This window comes from Aptenodytes forsteri, unplaced genomic scaffold (genome assembly GCF_000699145.1).
Source record: "Aptenodytes forsteri isolate BGI_AS27 unplaced genomic scaffold, ASM69914v1 Scaffold55, whole genome shotgun sequence".
Classification (NCBI taxonomy): Eukaryota; Metazoa; Chordata; class Aves; order Sphenisciformes; family Spheniscidae; genus Aptenodytes; species Aptenodytes forsteri.
The window spans coordinates 9056635-9079228 of record NW_008796063.1 but is presented as its reverse complement, the minus strand read 5'-3'; the positions used below and the strand labels follow the sequence as shown (position 1 = coordinate 9079228).

General features: G+C 38.7%; 1 protein-coding gene across 4 annotated transcripts in view; it reads right to left on the bottom strand.

Annotated features, from left to right (window-relative positions):
- Window positions 1-22594, bottom strand: part of USP22 (ubiquitin specific peptidase 22) — a 73346-nt gene that overhangs the window by 3308 nt on the left and 47444 nt on the right. For 3 of the 4 annotated variants that reach the window (XM_009286430.1, XM_009286433.1, XM_009286431.1), the window contains 6 exons: window positions 17629-17776; window positions 10244-10349; window positions 8371-8529; window positions 6012-6138; window positions 3095-3186; window positions 1570-1632 (listed from right to left, as the gene is read on the bottom strand). In XM_009286430.1, coding sequence (XP_009284705.1) covers window positions 1570-1632; window positions 3095-3186; window positions 6012-6138; window positions 8371-8529; window positions 10244-10349; window positions 17629-17776 — 695 coding nt within the window. The remainder of the gene's footprint in view (window positions 1-1569; window positions 1633-3094; window positions 3187-6011; window positions 6139-8370; window positions 8530-10243; window positions 10350-17628; window positions 17777-22594) is intronic. The other variant, XM_009286432.1, reaches the window with a different exon arrangement.

The following is a 22594-nucleotide window of genomic DNA, read 5'->3' as shown; positions in this document are numbered from 1 at the left end:
ATGCATTTAAGGGATGGGGAAGGACGTAATCTTAAATATAGCTAATCTTAAATATTTCTAGTGATAAACTGCTGTACTGATTGTCCTTAATCTGGAAACTCTGTACCTGTTTTGAAATACTGAACATATTCAGCCTCGACTTCCAGCTTTCAGATGCTGCTGTGCATTTTGCCTGCTAGCCTGAAAACTAGCAGACACATCTCTGTTCCAAAGAAGGATACTGACAGACTGATCAAGTTGCTCTTAACGTTTTTTCCTCTTCTTTTCTTAAAAAGGACAAGACTGAAGTCCTTGGCTCTTTTGTTCCAAGGTAAGATTTTGTTTCCAGTCTTAAATATACTCGCGGCTCTTTTTCAAATGTTCTCCACTCTCTTTAACTCTTTCTTAAAATGCTATCCTCAAACTGGGATACAAACACAGCTGCACAACGGTAAAACCACCTCTCTAATCTCACTTGATATTGTTCTACTTATGTTCAAAATTCACAGAGCTCTTTTGACACAGTGGTGCCGCAACAAGGCACCTATTCAGTTGACTGTCCACAGAGCCACTGGTTTATAAAGTCACCCTCTTCCTAGCGGAGTCCTTTAATCCAGCTAGGATGGACACCATTCTTTAGTCCTAGATGGAGGATTCTAAGATGGCCCCAGCTGTTTACTGGCATGCAGCTTACTAAGCAGCCCAGATGTCTCTGCTCTCATTACCTAACCCTCTTCATTGTTAACAACTTCTCCAACTTAAGTCACGTGCAAACCTCAAAAGTGATCAGCTGTGTTTTCTTTCAGATCTTTGCTAACACTATTAAACCCCATACGTCTAATGAATCAATCGCTCTAGGACCACACATAACACCTGCCGGGTATCTGCTTGTATGACAACTGCACCAAGACCTAGTTAGCTAGTTTTTAAATCTTTCTATTGTGTGATTCCAGTTTCTTAACAAAACTTTTAGTGCCAAATGAAGTGCCTTGAAGAATTGAAATACACAACATCAGCACATGACTGTAGCAAACAAACTTGTAGCCTAAAAAAAAAAAAAAAAAAAAGAGAAGGTATCTGTGACCATCTCTACTCCCATACAGCTATGGATATTGCTTTCAATTACACTCCCTTTACAGTCTTGAGCAAGTCCCGCATCAGCCCGTCATTTATTCTGACTGGAATCAATACCTAACCAAGAAACCCCAGAATTACTGGGGTCATCTACTGGTGACTTTGAGTGTCCCAAAAACTTTCTTTTGGTCCTCTGGAACTCCCTTTGCTATTGCAATAGAAATAGGATTATTTAAAGGAAACACCCATCCCTTTTAATACTGTAAGCATAGCTTTAAATTTTGCTCATAGACCGACTGCTGGGGTTATCACCTTCAGATCTGAAAGTCAGCTGCCACAAAGCCACGAAAGGGTAGGCAATTGTAGTGAATGAAGCTTTATTCTGCAACAGTTCAGACTTACTGTGCTGTCAAATATGGTAATGCACTTCGCACTGCAGGATATACATCAGACTGTATATCTCCTTCTAGAAGCCAACTACCTTTCACAATAGGAGTCATGGAATGTACCACTTACTTATTATCATTGTTTAGACTATCCGTCGGCTGCTGGTATTGCCCGTTCATTCTGCTCTCTTTACTGCAACACACACACAAAAATCCAGTCACTTAAAGCAGTGGCTTCCCAAACCAAGGAAATAGGTTTTACATGACACAGCCTGTTTGCCAAATCCAGGTCCTTATTCAAAAGCACAATGCTGCTTAGCAGCAGAGAAGGGCTGCTGATTAGGATGCTAACGATGCTTTATTTGTTCTCACAGCAATGCTACATAAGAAACACCATTTCTCCTCCCGGTCAAGGCTTCAGTGCTGCAAATGCAGATCTGTTTACGTCAAGTGTCCTATCCAGAAAACAGGTTAGGAAAAGATTTGTATTTTAAACCTGGAAAAATATCTAATTACATCAATCCTTTATCCTGTGATGGGTCAATCATCCCGGCTCTGACTTGTAAATTCATTTTGTGTTTTGACAGCAGCAATAGGATTATGCTGTTGATTTCACAGCCGATGAAATTCAGATTACTGAGTTATGCCTGCTGATTATCCCATCTATATTCCATTATGCTTGATACCTTTCATCAGCAGAGCCTGTTCTATCCAGGGAGAATTCACCACAGAGCAACAGGGAAGTCTCAAAATCTCCAGAATATACTGGAATAAACCATATATTCTTAATGTAACACTATTCAACAGAGCTGCAGGGCTCTCTTTTCTCTCCTGGCAGAAGCATCTACTTTTCTCCAGGGGCTGGGCAGCGGGAGGGGGCAAAGCTTGAAATTACTAGTAAAATTTCAGCATCAAATAGAGCCCCCGTGTTAAGAGATGCCATGTTTTGGGGCTTTCTGCATTGCTTCAGATATAAATTAAATCTGAATATCCTCTTGTATATTTGAATGGAATACCTGACAAATACTCGTTAACTGAGATGATTAAATTCCTTTCATAAAGGTGTCATGTCTTTCACAAACCTCGGAGGTGGGAGAAGTCTTACTGTTTCTGTTTAAATACCAATTCGAAATACCTATTTTAATCTGGACTGTTTTTTCTTCTTGCAGCATTCTCTAAACAGAAGTTGAAGGTACAAAACAAAAAACCCTAGATTTGCATGTGTGCAGGAATAAAGAGGAAGAATTTTTATAACTTCAGAAATACTAGGTTAGGCATTAGGTTATGGCTAGTCTGCCTAATTACACAAGATGACTGGCGGGTGGGCACTCAGATGATGGGACCAAAGCAGAGATCTGAAGGCACGATGGATCTGAGTCTATAAATTTAACATGCAACCAGAAACATAACACACATTAATAAAAAGAATTAACGTTTAAATATAAAACCTTTTCTGGCACACAAAACTCAATAGTTTATCTAAAAATTGGTTTAGAAAAGATGCACATTTCAAGGAGAAGCTTACAGCAGAAGCATCATTATACATACTGTTCTATAACCTTGATTCAAGGATGTTCCATGTTTCATGATGCACATGTATGAACTGGTAAACAGTTCTGTCCAGGTCTTTGGGGGATTTTGAACTTGGTACACACCTGGAAGCCATGAACGGTGTCATGTCCAGCTCCAGCGGAAATGAGACATACGTAGTGATCTTCCGCCTCAGTTTGGCTGAGTGTTCAAAACGCTGGAGACAAAGTGGAAGATTTTTTTTTTCTTTAGAGAAAGGCTAAATTTTCTGTCTTTTATAAAAAAGTCCTAAGCTTAGGAACAATGACATGAAAGCGTATTAGCAGTCAGTAGCCAGGGACACCCCCAGATTTTTTCCACCGACTAGCAGGACTGGGATCCCCCATGTAAATGCTAAAACATTTCTACCAGGAAAATAAACCGCAATTTGTGGAGGAAAAATACAGTATTCATTAGATTGTTTACCTTAGTATCTATACACACAAACTTATTCCCAACTGATATTAAGAAAAAAATATATTAAACAGAGACAGCACACACAGCCTTTCCCAAACCAGTGTTCATTTGCACTACACACTATTCAAATACATGGCTGCTGCCTACACTAGCACACAAAACTGGTGACAATGAGAGCTTGCCATCAGATTCACATACTTAATCCACCCATCCAGTCATCTCAAGCGACAGGAGCCAAGCCTACACAGGAATAACAATTCAAATTAAGGCAAAAATGGAATATGATAATAAAAAAGCCTTGTCCCTCCGCTAAAAGAAGCCTCCAATACCCACTATTCTCTCCTCATCTTCTCAACTGAAGATTAAATGGAAACAGGAACAAATAACAGAAAGAGATGAATGAGTTTCTATTTAAAGGCAGCTTCTCTCCCTATTTCTCAGAAAATCTGCTCTATTTACACTTCAGGTTAATTGTTTTCCAATTGTGGTACCATAACAATTCCCTAGCAACAGATCCAGACGTGAAACGCTGAGGCTTCTGTTATCTTTTGTGTTTCTTTTTTGCTTTAACACATGAAATGAAATTTGCATGGACAGGACAACACAATCACTTAGGAAAAGTAATTTATTTTCAAAAAAATCTTCACTCCTTCTGGATAACAGAAATACTGAACCAAGCGTAAGAAAGGTGTTGAGCACTTTCACATTGCCTTGCCCAAAGAGCAGAATCACCTAGGCATATCTTGCCAACTACTCTGCAATAATAAAATAAAAATAAAACAAAAACAAGAGCCCAACACCCCCAAAACTCCCCCCAAAAGCCAAGCAGCCAGCCAAGCACTCCTGAAACCTCAAGTCAGTCATGCAAGAATGCTCTTCAGGATGACCACAAACAGCCAAAGAAGAACAAAGGAACTGTGCTACTGTCTATTCCAGTCAGGCTATATCTTTGGCATATCACATTGCATATCATCTTGATTAATACTCAAGATGCAACTGAAGAACTGCTGGTATATGAGGGTGAACATCTGAAGGCATGATTGTCCCAAACAGTCTGAAAAGTCCCGTAAATTACAGGAGAGGCAATTCTTTCCACCTGTAACACCTTTTTCCAGTAGAAAGCAGAATGAATCTTTTCTCATGAATACAGACCTTCCTATGGCATTCTGTTTGCGTGTCAAGACCTCTGCATTTCATTAACAAGCTTCTGTACAAGCCAGATTTTGAAAATAAATTTTAAATTGCTGCTACGCTGGATATGGAGTTGCTATGTAATTTAACAATTCCAAACTACAATCATTTCTTGAATACAGTCCGTGACTTGCTCAGTGAGACCATGACACTATCGTTACACAGCTTATTAGATTTTCCAGTATGAACGTACTGACCTAGCTTAGAGAGCTACTGGAAAATAAACCCCAAAAACTGCCTGCATGCTACAGCAAAGCTCAGCACGCACTTTGCCATGACAGCTACAAGATAAAGGTCTACTTCCAACACTATTAAAGTTACGCAGGTGTTTTACTAAAGTTCAAAGCCTAGAAGCCATGTAAGAATTGAACAACTGAATGAAGTCTCTGGAGCAAAAGGCCGGAGCGTGTGTTCTTTCAATTCACCGTTCCCCAATTGGAAAGAGAAGCGATACAAGCCTTCATTTGTACACAGCATATAGGCTGCTGTTTTAAAGTCTGTTTCCAGTCACCATGGTGGTAGGTACAATGCTGCTTTTCTTCATGTAGCTTATCTGACATTAGTATCATCATCAGATAAGCAGTTTCTTGAAACACTGGTCATCGTAAGAGCTGAGGCCAGTGATCATCAGTTCCTGCATAGCAACGAGAGGACTTTGTCATTCTGTCCCAGGAGACACTCAAGACCTTAGAGGTCTGCATCTGAAAAGCTCGAGCAGATCAAAGATGCAGTTAAATTATTATGGTGGCTGCCTCTACAAAGGCCTGTGGCATCCCTTGTCAAGGGCCCTTTGCCTCTTGACACAGAATGACCTTCATCTTCTGCAATAGCTGCCTACTTTGCACCACAGTCATACTCTTTATATTTAAGACATAAAATGTACAGGACTAAACTACCTGAGGGCACCAACTGTAACACTATTTCCCATCATTACATCTGACATAATCTGGATTGGAAATGTTGAAAACTACGTCACAGTTGGGAAGATACAAGCAGCCTTCTCCATTGCAACCGATAACTTTTTCATGCTTTTCCTTCAACATGGGAGTTTCTCTGTGGCATTCTTCCAGTGGAAGTGTAGGGTAAAAATTTTACCATGCAGGATGCATGAGTGTTATTGGAGATTGGTTTCTATGCTGGTTCAGGTATTGTACTAGCCTTCCATTTTGTTTCTAGATTCTGATTAGTTAGGTTCCCACGGACATACTGCAAAGCTACATTATAATGTAATACTATCTTAATAGAAAATCTAGCTGGGCATGCAAGCTGTTCTTTATATTAATTTATATCATAAAAGATCAGTCAGTGAAAGCCAGAAGATTTGTCCAGGAATTTAGTCCATCCTCTCAGAGAGGAATACACGTCCTCTGCTCTATCTGCCCCCTGTGAACTTACTTTGAGATGAAAACAGGCCACAATGGGTAACTTCTTCATAGTGAGTTGTTTGGTAGATTCCTGGTAGCTATGGCAACCACTACATTTGATTTTGGCACTGCTTCCTAGATGTTCTGGCCTTGTAAACCTGAAAAAATATTAAAAAGCAAAGGGATGCACAAAATGATCAGATGACTTTCCACACATGCTGAAAACACTTTTTACTTCTATTTGTGGGTCACTGGCACCACAAGAGACAGAGTTCATGGCTTTTAAGTGTCATTTTGGAAAAAAACAACATCTATAATAATGTAAAGTGCTATGGTTCAGATATCCAAATCCGACATTTATCATTGCTCTACTTGGGAGCATTGCACTGAAATGCATCAGTGTCTGAGAAAGGAGCTAAATGTTAGTTCGTCTCCTACAACAGGACAGCTAATTTTCATACAGAAAGTAAAGATCTTTTGTTTTCAAAACCAAAAACATTGGTATGGAAGTTCTGAAGCAAGATGATATGACTTCTGTGCTCAGCTGCATGCTAGTCTGCAGGACACTCTTCTAGCTTGTAGCCCTCCAGGGCTAGGATCAAAGCTCCGAGATGGAAAGGGCTGTAAACACAAAGTTCTTTTTAAATCACAGATACCTTCCAAGAAAGCCCAAGTGCTGACAACTAGAAAAATCTCTTTCAAAATTTTCGGACAGGACTGCTCAAGGGAACTAAAGGAAGAGATCATTACAGAATAGGGAACTGCTTAGAGAAAATATACCACCTCTATGTTCTCACAGATCTCTCTAGAGAGGAAAATCTCTCTCACTTTTTCAGAAACTGTCAGCACAGAAAAGGCTAGGAGAATGGACTGCTAAGTCTTTTCCTCCAAGTTTAGACTTCCACGGGGCAAATAAATCATCTCCCCAGAGGCTGCTTTACAACTAGGATTTTTGAGATGAAATATTTTGAAATGTAATTGAACATTTTACATTAATGCACACACTAAGCACGTGAGGGCAACATGGTATCAGCTCGTCACTAACCCTACCTTGCCCCATTCTGTTTATGGCCAATGCAGCCTCCAGCATTAAACGATCATCACAGCCTCCTGGTCTCCCCTCTTGTTTGATTAACAAGATCTCCTTTACCTAGCCTATGTACCACCATTCTCTAGCTTTGGGTTTTGATTTTTTTTTTTTTCTTCCTTCTCTCAAGTCTGTAAAAGGGCTTATAAATTTGTTATTGTTGTTAGGAGTGCCTACATCTTTCTGTTTTTTGTCATATTCCTGCTCAATCCTTCCTCCTTCAAGCCAACTTCAAGTTGCATGGCCACACTGGTTGACACGAAGTTACACACCTTCCTTGTTTGAATCGAATATTCAACCTGCTTGCTAATTTTTGGGTAAAAACCTAGACCCATCCTCTTTATCCATTAGAGTTCAACTTCTTTCCAAAATTCATACTCTTTGAGGGTTCTTTGAACCTGGATTTTTTTCCTTCCCTATCATCATCTCTCTCTAATTCTACTAATCCCCGTGTTGAAGAAAATCACCAAAATTTGACCGGTTTTGCCTCTTGATGCATTCCTCCATCAGCAATTTCTCATTTGTACCAGTTCCCTTGTTTTCTTAAAATTATTAATCTTAAAAGTATCAAGAAGGTTGGAAATCCGATGTCAGAGGCTATGATTTTTTATTTCAGGAGGATGAGCTTTGCCCCAGGCCACAGGCAACCTCTTCCTCAGACAAGTATCTTCGACAAATATTTGCATGTGCCACAAGAGAATGACTTTCAGATCTGCTAAAAGATCCAAGTTAACTGTATATAAAGCCATGACATTCTCTCCAGTTACCTGTTTCCAAGATGCCTAAGTTTGCTGCTTGGAATGATCTTTTCTTTTTGAAAGCTCCATTCCTTTAATTCTTAATGCCATCCCCGCAACTAAGCTGGCAGTAGCTGACCCTCAGCTCTGCTTAGAGCAACATCAGATTCATACTTGGTGTTATAATTTAGACAAATATTAAAAGCATTGTGAGCTCTTTTTATGTGCTCGCTTAGCTGACACAACCAAGAACATGGAGACAGACACTGGTGGTTTCGATCATGTAAAACCACATTGCCTGGCGGCAGCCAATGTAAAATTTATTTTCTTTTTGTATCGTATGGCAACTGGTTTTGATTGCTTATTGTTAGGCCTACTGTTGCTCTGAGCCTTCTTTGCCTTCTCACTTTCTCTTATGCAAAAACCTAAAATATGTACAAAAATGCTGTTTGGGCATAATGCCATGACAAAGCATCACTTACTCCCATTGTTCAGCGCCACCTGGAGAACAGAACGAAGCCAAATTCTTTTTACCCCGCCAAAACTGTATTTGTCTCATTTCATACCTTCGCAAGCAGTCTGTGAGAGTGGTGGTGCCTGATACATGGCTTTCCCCATTTACGACACTGCCATCACTCCCCGGACTCAGTGGCCAGAACGGCGTGGAGGAGCCTGGCAAATCCAAACTGATGTCCCAAAATGGGTCTATCGTTGTGGAAACGCCACTATGAAAAAGAAAGCAGTTTAATACATGTTTAAAGGAAGTAAAATCAACAGTCTCTCTCACTTTAGGATGCACACCAGATACTTACTTTTACGCACTATGGGATCTACATCACCCCTAGAGGGCACTCAAAGATGACAGAAAATATAGTTGCTCCAGAGTGTTTTCCCACAACTGATTGTTTTTCTGAATATTTAAAAGCCATATGTTTTAGAAAATGTGTGTGATGTACTAAATGCAAAACATATGCATTTAATACATTCTCCCACTCACTGGAGCCCTGTGAGTCAAAGTGAACAAGCAGAGTTACTCAGAGATAGAGGTACTGGTCATACTACTGACCAGTATAAACCAGCTAACATCTATGATGATAGCTACATACAATCCAACTAGTTTAGAAGCATGGTTCTCTGGTCAAGACATGGAAGATGGTGCTTAAGGCTACTTCGATAAAGAGAGCGCTACTTCGATAAAGAGAGCGCCAAATACTTTTGCTATACAGTAGTGCACCGAATTAAGCTTTGCAGTTCATATTGCATCTCCTACAGCATTTGGAATTTCAGAGGCCAGAAAATAACTGCATCAAGAAGTAGCGCATGTTCTCGATCAGATTTTTCTACAAGACAGCTGAAGACAAGCCAACCACTAGACTGTGGAAAAATCTTCTCAAAATTTTAACTTGTATTGACACCAATCTTTTCTTCCAGCATTCACATTTTTAAGAGAACTCCAAAACTTCAGGGGTCTAAGCTCCTTGTTTGGAAGCATTTTCTGTTTGTACTCGTTATGCTTATTTTTTGAGTTCTCTCTTCCTCTAAAACTAGTGTCTTTCACCCTGCGATCTCATTAAGCCTACAATATTCTGCCTTTTCTCCAGCTTCATTTGTGCAACTTCTTTTGTTAAAGTTTCATCAGTGCTAATATTGTGTCATAAGACATCAAGCTTATTATTATTAATTTTTATTATTATTATTTATATGAGGATTCTGTGGCTCTACAAGGCAAAGAACAAAGTTTCATACGTTTTCCTTACAGTAAATCTTCTGCAAATCTCTCCAGGAAACTGAGAATAAAAGCAGATTCAAACAAGCACAGCAAAACAGTCCATCTGCAGGACAGCGTGCGTAATTATAAAGAATGCAAGATGGAACAAAAAACAAGAACTCTGACTTCTGCACTATGGCAACACCAAACATCTTGAAAAAGAAGTCAACTTGCTTCAGCACACAGAGTAGAACAACAAATACATTTTTCCTTACTCTTGTAAAACATTCACTTGCTGGTACCTGAGATTACATTAGTATCAGCCTCTTTGAAACCTCTCCTGATGGAGAGGTTCCCAACTGAAGGAAAATACGGTTGCATATCAGAATTTTCTTCAAATGTAGTGGCAATTACATACTTTCAAAACCAAAGAGATCTTGGAAGTCTTTTCCTCATGAACTTGGAAAAGAACAACCTTTTACACACTAGCAGAACGTTTATGTCCATAAGCCTGTGGTACTTTCCAGGTAGCTTTTTTGGTATGTCTTAATATATGACAGTTAACTAGTAATTGATTGCATTTAGCTGATGCTGTATTTAAACAGTTCTTGTCTTGCTGGAATTTTGCTGGTGTTTTATCAATATTCAAGAAAGAAAAGTTTCAGTACACTGTTGCACTGGAGGGTGTACAGCTTCAAATCAGAGTGCAGAATCAGAAGAAAATTACTTACTGGCAGACTTGACAGGTAACATCAGACTGCAGTCCGCCTGTGAAGATTTGGTCTATGATGCAGTTACAGTGGTTGGGGTTGTTGGCCTTCTTCCCATTATCATCACCTGGAGGAATGCAAACACAAACTCAGAAGTCAAAAATCCTCCCCGGGAACAGTGGTTTGTCTTGGACTGTCTCTCCAGTAACTCTTTATAATGCGAATTTATAAACATACTGCTAGTTCACATAGACAACATGGAACCCTGAAAACGTTGTGCATTAAAGAAAAACAAGGAAACGAGAAGTCCTAGCAAAATATAGAATATAATCAGAAGGTGACTAAATGCAGTTAACTCCTGTAGAGGTGAAGCTTTAAGCCATATCAGCTGTCAGCCAACCCCTTTTTCAGGGAATAGCCCTACCTCCCTTTACAGAGATTTGCTTTTTGCAATATCTGGTGTAAAGATCAGTTCCTAAGATGAAGGAGTTGCCAAGGTGGTTCATGAAAAAGACAATTTAAACTTCACTTAGAGGGCCACTGTGCAACATTTTTATCTAAACAAATGGCCAGCTCTTTACCACAGAACCACTAATTTCTGCTTAGGCAGAGTATTCAATAGCACATTACTTTCCTAAATGAACACAGAGGAGAAATGTCAGCAGACGCTACTTTTTAATTCTATCCCAGTCAACTTCTGAGAGTGGAGTGAGGGGAGGAGGTTTGTTAAGACCCATTAACCTCCAGCCTGCTGCCTGCATCCTGTCCTTTCAACGTAAACATGTACCTTCCGCTCAAGTTTTCACCAGTGAGAAAATGAAAGATGTCCTTATCTGAAGTGGGAAGATAAGTGCTGTGTCTTCCTCCAGCTTCTTCGGAGACACGGCAATCCTCTAAGTTCCCAAGGGGCACAATGAACGCGTACCCATCTTTTAGGCATTATAAACTGTCATTGCAGTTCTCGGGAGCACAGCAATACATTTTTATGATTTGAGTGCTGAGATTAGGCCAATTCAGCTTTCTTAGACTAACCAGAGCATTAAGTAACCAAAAATTTCTTGGCACAGTTCTCAGCTTTAAAGCATACTCCTTCCATTCCCCATGGGTAAACTAGGAGTGATGCACTTCTGCTTTGATTTCCAAGACTGTACTGCTTATTTCCTTGGGTAGGATAGATGCAATTGGTTTTGCTTTGTAAACAGAGATGCACATACAAACTATTTCACAGCACCAGCTAATTATTTTGTAAAGTACATCTTAAGATGTCTTCCAATCTCCTACAACAGAAACTGCTAAGACAGAATCAAGTTTTGCCAGATTTCCTAGTATCTTTAACTTACTAGGAAGTTTTTCAGTTTCAGAAATTAAATACTAAGATGCTGACTCCTCAAATCAGAGCTATTACTCAAAAATAATTAATTTATAGTCAAGCATGTCAAAAAAACACCCAAAGAAACTAAAAGCATAGAGCAAAACCCCCACCATTTTCTTGTGTCTAAGGTGCTCTAGCTCGAGTCTTCTTGCAGCAGAAAGGAATGAGGTTCCCACCCCCCCCCAAATGAAGCTTTAGAAGTTTGTTGCAAAATATTATGTAAACTGACAAAGGTTCCACCTGATACTTAAGTGTGGAAAAGCAGACATAGGTGATACCTACTAAGCTGATATGGGCCACTTCAGTTAATTAGATCCTAAATGCCTCAGAAAAGCTCTCACTCAGCTGCTTGCTTTAGAAACTTTTGTTTGAATTGTCAAGAAAAGCGTATTGTCTCCTTAAAATGGCTCTTGAACAAAATGCTCTAAAATTAGATTTCAAATGTACAAGGTTCAAGCTGGGGGTTATCAGACCCAGTCTCAGGCACTTCTTGATGGGAATTCCAGCTAAATCTTACTGAACTTTTTAAGGTCTCAATTATGCTAAGCTAATGAATAGAGCATACCGTATAGAGACTGTACAAGACATTCTTCACCTTTAGAAAAAGATCACTTACAAGCTTTAAAGACTACATGGGGATTTTCAAAAAAGAATTAAAAACAAGGATAAAAACCATTAAAAACTCCACTTTTTAAAGAAACAACATGCAACTGCCACATCCCTGTAATCTCACCATTTGAAACATTATCTCCCTCTGTTTTGTTTCGAGGGGGCAGAAGCAGAGAAACAGTGGCTAGAGATTTTCACTGGACCACAGGTAACATCCCTGTTGGACACCTTTAAGACACAGCCATTTCCGCCTACGGGAGAGAACGAACACTCCCTTTTCAATTATACAAGTCAGTTAGGATCAGTGATGAGAGGGTCTCAAAAGAATATCCTGTGAGCTCGTTCCCAGCAAAACAGAAGGGCATTACCCACTCAACATTACTTCCCATGACATTTGGTTGGAGAGGAGGAAAAAAAAAAGTAAGATTACCACCTACTCACACTTGTCAATATGTAACAGATGCTGAGAGGAGGTATATTATGCAGCTGAGAACTAGAAGCTGCTAGATTGTTGTGCTCAAGTTAAGGTTCCCTTCAACATTTGTGTCTTACAAAGTAGGTTTTAGTTTCATACATTTCTGGTTTTAAAGCTGGTCATAATTCCTACTAGGGAAATCAGCAGCTTCTTGTAAGAGATCGGTCAGCACAAGACTAAAATGAAAACTTGAAAATAGATCAATGTATACGCTATAGGAGAATGGCAGAAAATTGAGTTTAAAAGTTTGGATTAAAATCAAATGCAACTCTTTAAAAAAACCAAACAGAACTTACTACTGTGTCTGTGCAATAACTAAGTATATTAACTTGTGTTCAAATATATACGCATCTAATATACTACTAAAGGTAAATCATATGTAACAACTCTAAGAACAGCTACAGATTACTTTTTAACATTGCTTTTGTTTCTGAAATAAAAATAAAAAAGTTTTGCCTCCAACTTCCATTATGTATTTTAAATGAGAAAAAGGAATTAAAAAATTGCCAGATTTTAAAAGGGGCATTTATCAAAACAAGACATTAATGTAAACTTTTCTGCTTTACTTTGGCCTGCAGTGTTCTGAACACGTGCTTGTTATTCTTCATGGCAAAGCAGTACACACATAAATTTATGTGGATCATAGCAGATGACACGTTTCACAAGCATATGCTTTATCAGTTCCTAAGAATATCATGCAGAATTCACAGAGCAGGGTAGTGTTTTACTCCCAAATCTCAGCACAACATTCTTTTTCTGTCATGATACCTAGCACCAGGCTTCAGATTTGCTTTGTAGCAGTCCTTGTTAAAGATGCATGCAAAATGCTTCATGAAAACCAGATAAATGAGGAATAATCAGCTTTAAAGTACTATTCTTTTTTTGTTAGACAATTGAATAACACTAGCTGAATAAAGTTTGGGATAAAAATATAGGATTACTTCAATTTTTTTATCTTGCTTTTTGAACTTTTGTGTACAAATGCCCATCTCTGCCACTCTCTGCTGCTTGATTGTTGTTGCTCTTGCAATAAGTAAATAATAATAAAAAACAAACAAAAAAACACAGCTAGTGATTTCACTGGGCTGATTATTAACTTTTGAATTGCAGTGTTGCTCCATACAAGAAAATAACAACCCTGGTTTAAGTTTCTCCAAGTTTGAATATGTCTGAGACAAAGTTAGTAAACTACAAAGTGTTTGGACGATTGGAACCTCACTGTCATGGGGGTCTGCAGAATGAACTCTGAATTTCTTCCAGAGCACTGACAATTAAGATGTATCTGTCATGTTGACTAAAAGCTGACCTAATGCTTTACACACTAGGCAGAAATACCCATTGTTTACATTCCTCTAACAAATGAAGAGCCCTGGAACTCCTGAAGGATCCCACATGAAGAGTGGGGTATACTTTGTACTTGTTCTTCATAGAAGCATCTAAGAAAACATGCAAGAAGCAACAGATCAACATCTGATCATTTTCAGCATCTTCTATAATCCATATTTGGAGACCGAAAATCAAAATTGCCATGCATTTTAAAGATCAAAGGCAATACATGCCGAAGTCCAGGTGAACGGTTAGACTTTAGTACAAAGAAGGTGACCATTACCTACACAGCAAGGCTGTTTATAGCATTACGATGGTGAAGAAACTAATACCTGATGTAGAGTAAGCTCTGAATCTCATTTGGAAGCTTTAGTGGTGAGAAGGACCACAAACGCCAACGTACAATGACACAGCAGAACTCTGAGCACTATGCACCATCAAACCAGCAAGAGAGACCGGAACAGTACAAAATACAGGTACAACTTTAAGTGTCATTTATAGTAGCAACACTGGAAAAAGAATTCAGATTCAAGAAAGCTCTTGCCTTTTTTAGTTGGAGTATGCATTTAAGGACAGACCTTGTGCACACTTTGGGTGAATGGTAGAGAAAGAGGAGTAATTAATAGCTTCGCATTTTTTCCCCCCACCAAAATACTACTTTCCAGTCAGTCCATCTTTCCCCAGCTGTTGGAATGAAAAATAGTGATGCATAGGCATGACACACTAGATTCCTTTTAGTTAGAAACATTTTGTATTAATCTAGCAGCACAGAGGAGCCCTGTTAAGTGTTCAGAATATGCCCTGCACAGATGCCACAGCTCAAAACAACAGTGCTAGCACAAGGAGAGCTATCACCCCTGAGACATGATTTACACGGGTGATCATACAGGTATCCTGGGCTTCCAAAACTTCAGATGCCACTAAAACAAAGTATATATTCAACCAGCATTAAAAAAACCCCAAACGACTAGCTGGGCCAGCCCATATATGAATCTCAGGGCAGTTAATTTTATGCTTCGTAGGATGCAGTATTACAAAACTTATCTTTAAATGCACATCAAAATCACGTATTTTTCCTAATTTAGGCAATGACAAATATCAATAACGAGCATTCACAGCCTCTTCTAACTTGCATTAGGACACTTTCTAGAAAGCAGAGAAAATGGAATGGAAAAGGGATAAATGACCAATGTCAGCCAAACAAGTATCACTGGATATTTATACAGTTCTTAGCATAAGGAACGCTTTCATTTACTTTGGTGCCTGAAGCCTTGGTAATCATGAATAATGTCCAAAAGCTAGGGCTTTTGGACAAAATTTTCCCCATACTTTATTTTACTTCACTGTGTGTTAATTGTAGAACTTGATTACTATTGACTAGAAGCCTTAAAAGCTTTTTTGATTCAGTAAAATAAATATTTAATATTGGCAGGGGAGGCATTATTTGCTTATTGTAGCTTCAGGACATATTCTCACTATTAGTAATAATATTTTTAGATATGTGTACTTCACATGGGTGTGTGTCTGTGTGCATACATAAGTATGTAAGTGGGAAACTTTCTCATTACATAGCAAACTAGTTCATTCCAAAAGTTTTTTATCGTGACTTGAAATTCTGGTTTAGATGAACTGGTTTGGTTCCCACACAACTGCTCAACCACTTCTTTTAAATTACCTTGATGTGGTATAGATTATTTACCGTAGTTTAATAAAAGTCCATTTCTTCAGAAACAGAAGTTTAAAAACCTGGGTGCACAGATGTCAAGGATCTAGCGCTAATGCCTTCCCACTAGTAGGGTTGTAACAGCTTAGCTATGTCCATGCAAGTAGCTCAAACTTAAGGATATCCATTAAATAACTGAATTTCACTCCTTGTATTAAATGTAAATGGTACCTCTGCCACAACCCAAAAAAGCTCAGTATTAAAGGTGCAAAACCCCTAATTCAATTCAAGCTGGCTGAAACCATTATGAAACTCGATACTGATTCAGAAGTCAATGTTTTCAACACATCTGTGATATCCAACCAGTAGTAAAAAAAAAAAAATATATATATACACACATGCACGCGCTCTTTCCAAAGAATGTCTAACAATTTTTTCAAAGTTTTAGGACAGATCACAGTTTCATTTTCATTCAGGCCAGAGAGGCCAAATAGAACCAAGAATAAAGAAACTGTTGAGAAAGCTTGGTTTTGTTGGTAATTGCAGAAGATACATTTGATTCTTCATTTAAAGCCAAACCACACTTTAAAAAAAAAAAAAGTCTTTTCAGATTCTTTCTCAGTTTGAAAAGAGTGCAGGGACCGTTATTGTTGCAAGTTTTTTCTTTACAAATCTGAGAAGAAAATATTCCTCCTTCATGAACTAATCAGGAAGTATAGAAGAAATACGAACATCATTTTATATCAAAAATGATGAAAAAGCTTCAAGATTTGTTAGATCAGTGGTTCAGAAACTTTATAGGAACCATGAAGTATTTCTGTTTGCAGCTGAGTTTATTCAGTGTTAAGAAGTGAGAGGTCAGTATTTGGATAGACTCTATTCCTTACAATATTCCAACACCAGTTTCAGTACGCTCATTGAATTTCAGTTAGTGACTGTCAAATGACAGATACTAATAATTACAGAAGAACTGTTCTATGTACTCCTCTCCTTAGAAATACTCTTTTTGCAGAAGACTCTTTTGGAGGACACCTATTATGAATCTGAACAAGCACATCTGCTACCACGTGAGACTATCTCAAAGATAAAAGCAAAACTTCAAAATGTTTCAAAGAAGCAGCAGCCGCCTTCCCTTTGATAGTCCTCTGATAAGCCAAAAAACTTACCTCTAAGTGCCTCTTCTAAGAGCACTAGAGGAAAGCTGAGTGCTTTAAAGCTTATTTTTAGTGACTAATAGGTTTTTAGTTTGTTTGTTTTGCTAGTATCAACCCTACTATTTTTCCCTTACAAGTATAGTAAAAATTTCTGTGCTTAAGTGAATCAAGCTAGATCAAACATTGGCAGATTGGGAAAGTTTCAGTTCAGATTTAGTTCAGTTAACTAACATGAAATACATAATTTCATATGATATTATCAAATCAATTCGACTTAGATAATTCATCTCTAAAAGCATGTCACTGAATATTTTTACTGTATTGTACAGTTATGTATTTTTATATACAGACTAATAAAAGATACCAAAACCAAATACTGATTTTTCTTATTCACATTTCTGTAAGCAATTGGGCATCATAAATACAGTAGAATAATATTTAACCAGAACAGCCATAGCCTCCCCTATGTTATTTTCATCAGTCCCATGACACACTGAGTAAGAGTTCTAACTACCTCAAGTATAAATAGAATTAAAATAGCAATTTAAAAAGACAGTGACTCACAATGATGGTTATTCAAATCAATGTACAGGCTTGTCTGCTTCTAACTCTGGGTAATTTTTGACAGTGGGAATGGTTTTATTTATTTATTTATAAATCTTTTCCTTTAAGTCTACCAAACATTTTAAAAGGAATTTGCTAAGATTGCTGTACCGGAAGACACTACGCTTGATTTAAGAAGAGATTGTTCTACCTCCTTTACGATCCAATATTCCTTGTTGATTGAAGACTCAGTACAAGCCTTACCTTTGCAGTGTCTGTGTAGCACATCTAATGCAGCAATGAGGAACTCGTGTGCATCTTGTTGCTCGTACCCTGCTAAATGCCGTGCATGAGTCCATACCAGGTGCAATAACCTATATGGAATGTGAGGAGATCGGTGCCCAGAGTAAAACTGCTCAAAGCAAAGAAAAGGACATGACTGTTAACAAGTTACACAGCCTCAGTGCATTTAATTATTAAAAACTTAAGAGTGCAATTAGTCAAATAAATTTAAAACATTTAATTCTGATGGCCTTAATAATAAAATACAGAGACAGCTTTGTATCATAGACTACTGAGGAAGTGATCTCAGAACTGAGCAGCTCAATTTTCTCCTTGAAATTCCTTCATTTTGTGATGGATTAGCCTAAAATAAAGAGGGGAGGGGGAACAACACTCAAATTCCTTACTGATACCGCTGGCTTTTATTAAAATAGCCGGGGGGGGGAATTCCTACATTTGCAAGAGATCAGCAATTTTGTTCACAAGTTACATGCCCCCCAAAATCGGGGCAAACACCGAGGATGAGCATATCAGATGCCAACTGCCATCCAGCCCCTGAACCATGCCATGGTAACTTTCTGCATCCAATGGCTGTGCATGATCCTATCTCATGGAAAAATTTACAAGCAGGATAGCAGCCTCATGCCACTATTGGCCTTTTACTGTATAGCTACAGCAGCGCAAGGCTTTAGAAACAACTTTATTCAGCACAGCTGCTTGCAGAGCTGAAGATACCACTTCATTCACCTAGCCGACCAAAGTCGGCTGCCCGCTACCACTTCTGCAGGGTGTCACTGCTGGAGTTCTGGTCCTGGACCAGCTCCTGCATCTGCTTCAGTCAAAATCTGATGAGCTGGCTACCGTAGTGACTGCAATTGCCCCAGGTGATTTTGCCAGAAGCGTATTAGAGTGCACAGACAAATTATTCAGTCAGCAAAACCATGATGTGAAACACCACTGCCGAATGGTGACACACAGCTGGGGAGGTAAATCAACACAGAAGAGGAAGATGGATAACTGCCTACAGAAATGCATGCCCCCCCCCCCCCCCCCCAAAGGTCTGTGTTTCCCTGGGTCGAGGTTCAACTCCTTCCTTTACCCTCTCCATTTCCATCCAAGTGCTACTGCTGCAACCGTTCTACTTTCATCTTCCTGGGTCCTCACTTCTGCTGCCAATTCTGGCATCCAGAGTCTCAGACTAAAGCTAACAGTCCCTTCTTGAGCAAGCTGACTTTTGTATCTATTCACGAACCCCTGCACCATGATACCAGTTCCAAAAGCAAAGCAGAGATGCTTGTGGTGTCCCTGCAGGGAGCCAGAAAAGGCCCAGAAGACTTTATTCACTTGGGGTTCAGGTTGTGTTTAACGGGGTAACATTTTATTTTTAATAAGTGGAAAATTTGTAAGTAATTTTCCCTAACCTTTGGAAAAGGTATTTGCCAGTAAAGGGTGCCTGCAACACCACAACTATGTTTTGTCAAGATTCTATCAAATCAATGGAGGTTTATTTTCAGTTACTTCCCAAACAGAAGACAGTAAGCAGCAAATACACAGAACAAAAATAAGATTTAAAACCCCAGCAGTATATAATTTCTCACTCTCATTGGAAAAGCTGGCTTCCTTCCCCAGCCCTGAGTTTCTCCCTGCCCAGTCTCTGAGCATTTTATATCAGTGCGAGCACAGGCACTGTGCTACAAACCTGCCTAGATAAAACATATTGTATTTTAAGGGACAGGTAGGCAAAAGGTAGTACAATCTTCTCATCTAGTCCTCACATCTGTAGGGTTTTCTGAAGGGTTTTAGTGTATTTCCTTGCAAAGAAATGTCTTTATTGCAAGCTCTGCTCTTTCCAAACAAGAAGATATACCTCTGCAGCCAAATGACACAAAACGCTTCTATAAATAAAAAGATCAATAGGTAACTCTGATGCCAACAAGAACGACACCAAGGGACTGGAGCAGTAGTATGGTAATTGAAATCTGCTGACGCAGCTGCTGCTCAACATAATTCAGGGAACTGCAGCAATAAAACTTCTCTGTTCTGTCACTCCTTACAATTAGTCCCAGAGCTCTCCAGTCATTTTAACCAACAGCACTCTCCATAATTACTCCACTGCAGACACTAGACCTGCCAGCAGATTTTACATTCTCTAGCGCTTCGTTAGGATTAGAAGAATCTAACAAGAAGCTTTATCAAATTATTAGCTATTATCACACAGAAACTAGAAACACACCTAGTAAGAGTACTGTTGAATATATGTGGGGGTGGGGGAAAGCTTCACTATTCTAATAAATAAAAAATGAAACAAAAGAATCTAAGCATACTCAATAGCAGTATTTTAACTGGAATGTATAAAACATCCATCCCATCTCTGTCATTTCCTTGTTGCTGGGAAGACCAGTCTATCACAGCTGTTCCAATCCACAAAAAGGAAAAAAAAGTCCATGTAAAGTCTTATTCAATCACTATTACACAAACCTTTTCATTAAAGTATGCAAATATAAACAATGATGTATTTGCAAGTCATCTTTAAAACACTTCAATGGCACAACTCTTCCAAACATAATTCAAAACAATTTCTGTTTAAATTTGTTTTCAATTCAGCAGTATCAGTTGTTTATATTGGAGAGAACTAGTTCAAGCAGTTTGAAAATGCTTGGTAATGCACTGTTTAATTGCTGTTCCAGGGAAGGGAAGAAAAAAAAAAAAAAGAAAAAGAAACCAAACCAGGATTCAAAGCCTCCATTCTTACACACAACCTCAGTAACAATAACTTTCTTTTTTTGCACTTGAACATTTGCTCTTAGATTCTAAAAGGAAGACTCTATAGGTGATTTAGAGGATTCTAGGCTTTGTATTTTGCATTACTGTTACCAAAAATATACAGATAACAGAGTCAGGTTTAAAAGAAACAAAACACCACCACACACATCTGTACTTCTTTCTCCTCCTGCCAAACACACATGCATGGAAGTTTCCCAATTACGTGAACAGATACATTTGCTCTATCCTGCATATAGATCAACTAAACAGTCTCCAAGCTTTGTAATCAGGAATTTATAGGCATAAATCCTGTCCCAGGCTCCAGTCCAACTTCAGAAGGTAAAACCCCCTCTTAGAAATTGGTTCTCAATTAAGACTTTAAGCGTACTGAAAGTTTACAACGGATAAAGGGAGCGGGTAATACATGCGTCTTTCAGAATAAAAGAACACCTACTGGAGGTTTCCCAGCAAAGAGCAATGGTTCAAGGAGTCAGAAAAAACATATTGCTTGCACACACTCTGTACGTTCTATACTTATTTCAGAGAAAAGATTTTACTAAATTGGCACAAACTCTGTATTTTCCATTACAAAATGCAAGGCCTCCATCTATGGAAAGAGCCTTAACTACTTTTCTCCCTCGTACCTTTGTTGTAACTTATTTTATACATAAGCCATTTCAACAGTGTACCATCTTAAGGTATCAAAGCCATAAATCATCCCATTCTTTTTCCTTTTTGTCCACACTTCTCAACTCTCCACGTAGTTGTGCTGTGCACTTTGATAGGCTCATGAGGATGAGTAATGATGGGAATAAAGGCGGCTTTGTTCTTTACATCTCTGAGTGGATGCACTGCATTCTGCTATATTCCCAGGTATTCTTGCTATTCCAGTCACAGAGTACACTGAGATACAGATCCGCTAATCCTACCATCCTGATTGGTCATTCTGTAAAGGATTTAGATAAACCTTAGGGTGGGGACCATCTTGAAATTAATTTTCATTGGCGAAGACTAAAACACAAATACCAGTAGGTAAAAAGTAGTGCACAAACCCTTTCAGCCAAAAGGCTCAATGAACGGGTTCTGTGTGTTCTATCTTCCCTCCATCCAGTTTCACCACTATCTGTTATTCCCAAATTCTTTTCATTCCTTTTCTCATGCAGTGTAATTTAAGTCATGATTCTATTGAGAAATAGGTTTCAAGTAGCACAAATGAGAATGTTAATTGATGCAGTCAGATCTTTTTAAAGCAAACAGAGATTCAATGCTTGGCATATTCACAAGAAAAGCTACCAGGAAAAAAACCTCAATGCTAAGAACCATCTGACACTCATTACTCACCATCAACCTACTTGAAGGTGGAAGAACTTTGTAGCTTCCTATTTATCACAGAGAAATCACGCAACCTATATAAACAATCTTAAACAAAAAAAGGGACAAGTGTTTTCTGTTTAAGAAGCAAAACAGCAAAACTTGCTTATTTACATATAGGAAGTTTCATTTAATGTTCAAAACAGTCTCTCTTTCTCCTGGAGAGTTCTTACTGGCATGCATTCACCAGATCCCCTGGCATTCCACTTGCCTAAGATCACACCTTCAGAAAAGAAGGGTGGAGGGGAGATGAAGTTAACCCTTGCCCTGATCGTTCGTCACTGGGTAAAATGCCTTGGGATAACTACATCAGTTAATCCCAGTGGGAAAGCTACGTAAAAACAAGACAGAACCTGAACCAAAGTTTCCCTGGTAATTCAATTACAAAGGAATTCTTAACCATAGCACTGAAATCTCCACTGGTTAGCTTTCCTTCATTCAGACCTCATCTCTGCAAAGACAGCGTAGGAATCTTCATCATAACCACTGCATGTAGTTGGGACATGAAAGAGAACCAGTCTGCTCCAAAAATGCAAGATTTTGGTTTTAATTCTGAACGTAGAGAAATTAAAACTCACTGGGAAACAGAATTTTACAATGAGTGCTGACAGAGCTATAAACATAACGTGGTATTTACTGCTTCCAAGTTAAAATATACTGAGTTGGTTACAGTTTTGCTTGTGGAGGACTAAGCTCTAGTTTTACTTCAAGGTGGTTGAGTCACTTTTTGTTGTCCTCCCACAGCACATAGCTGCAGTATTTCAACGTGAAATAAGGACACTGACTACTGTACTGCTATCTTCACAGTCTGATA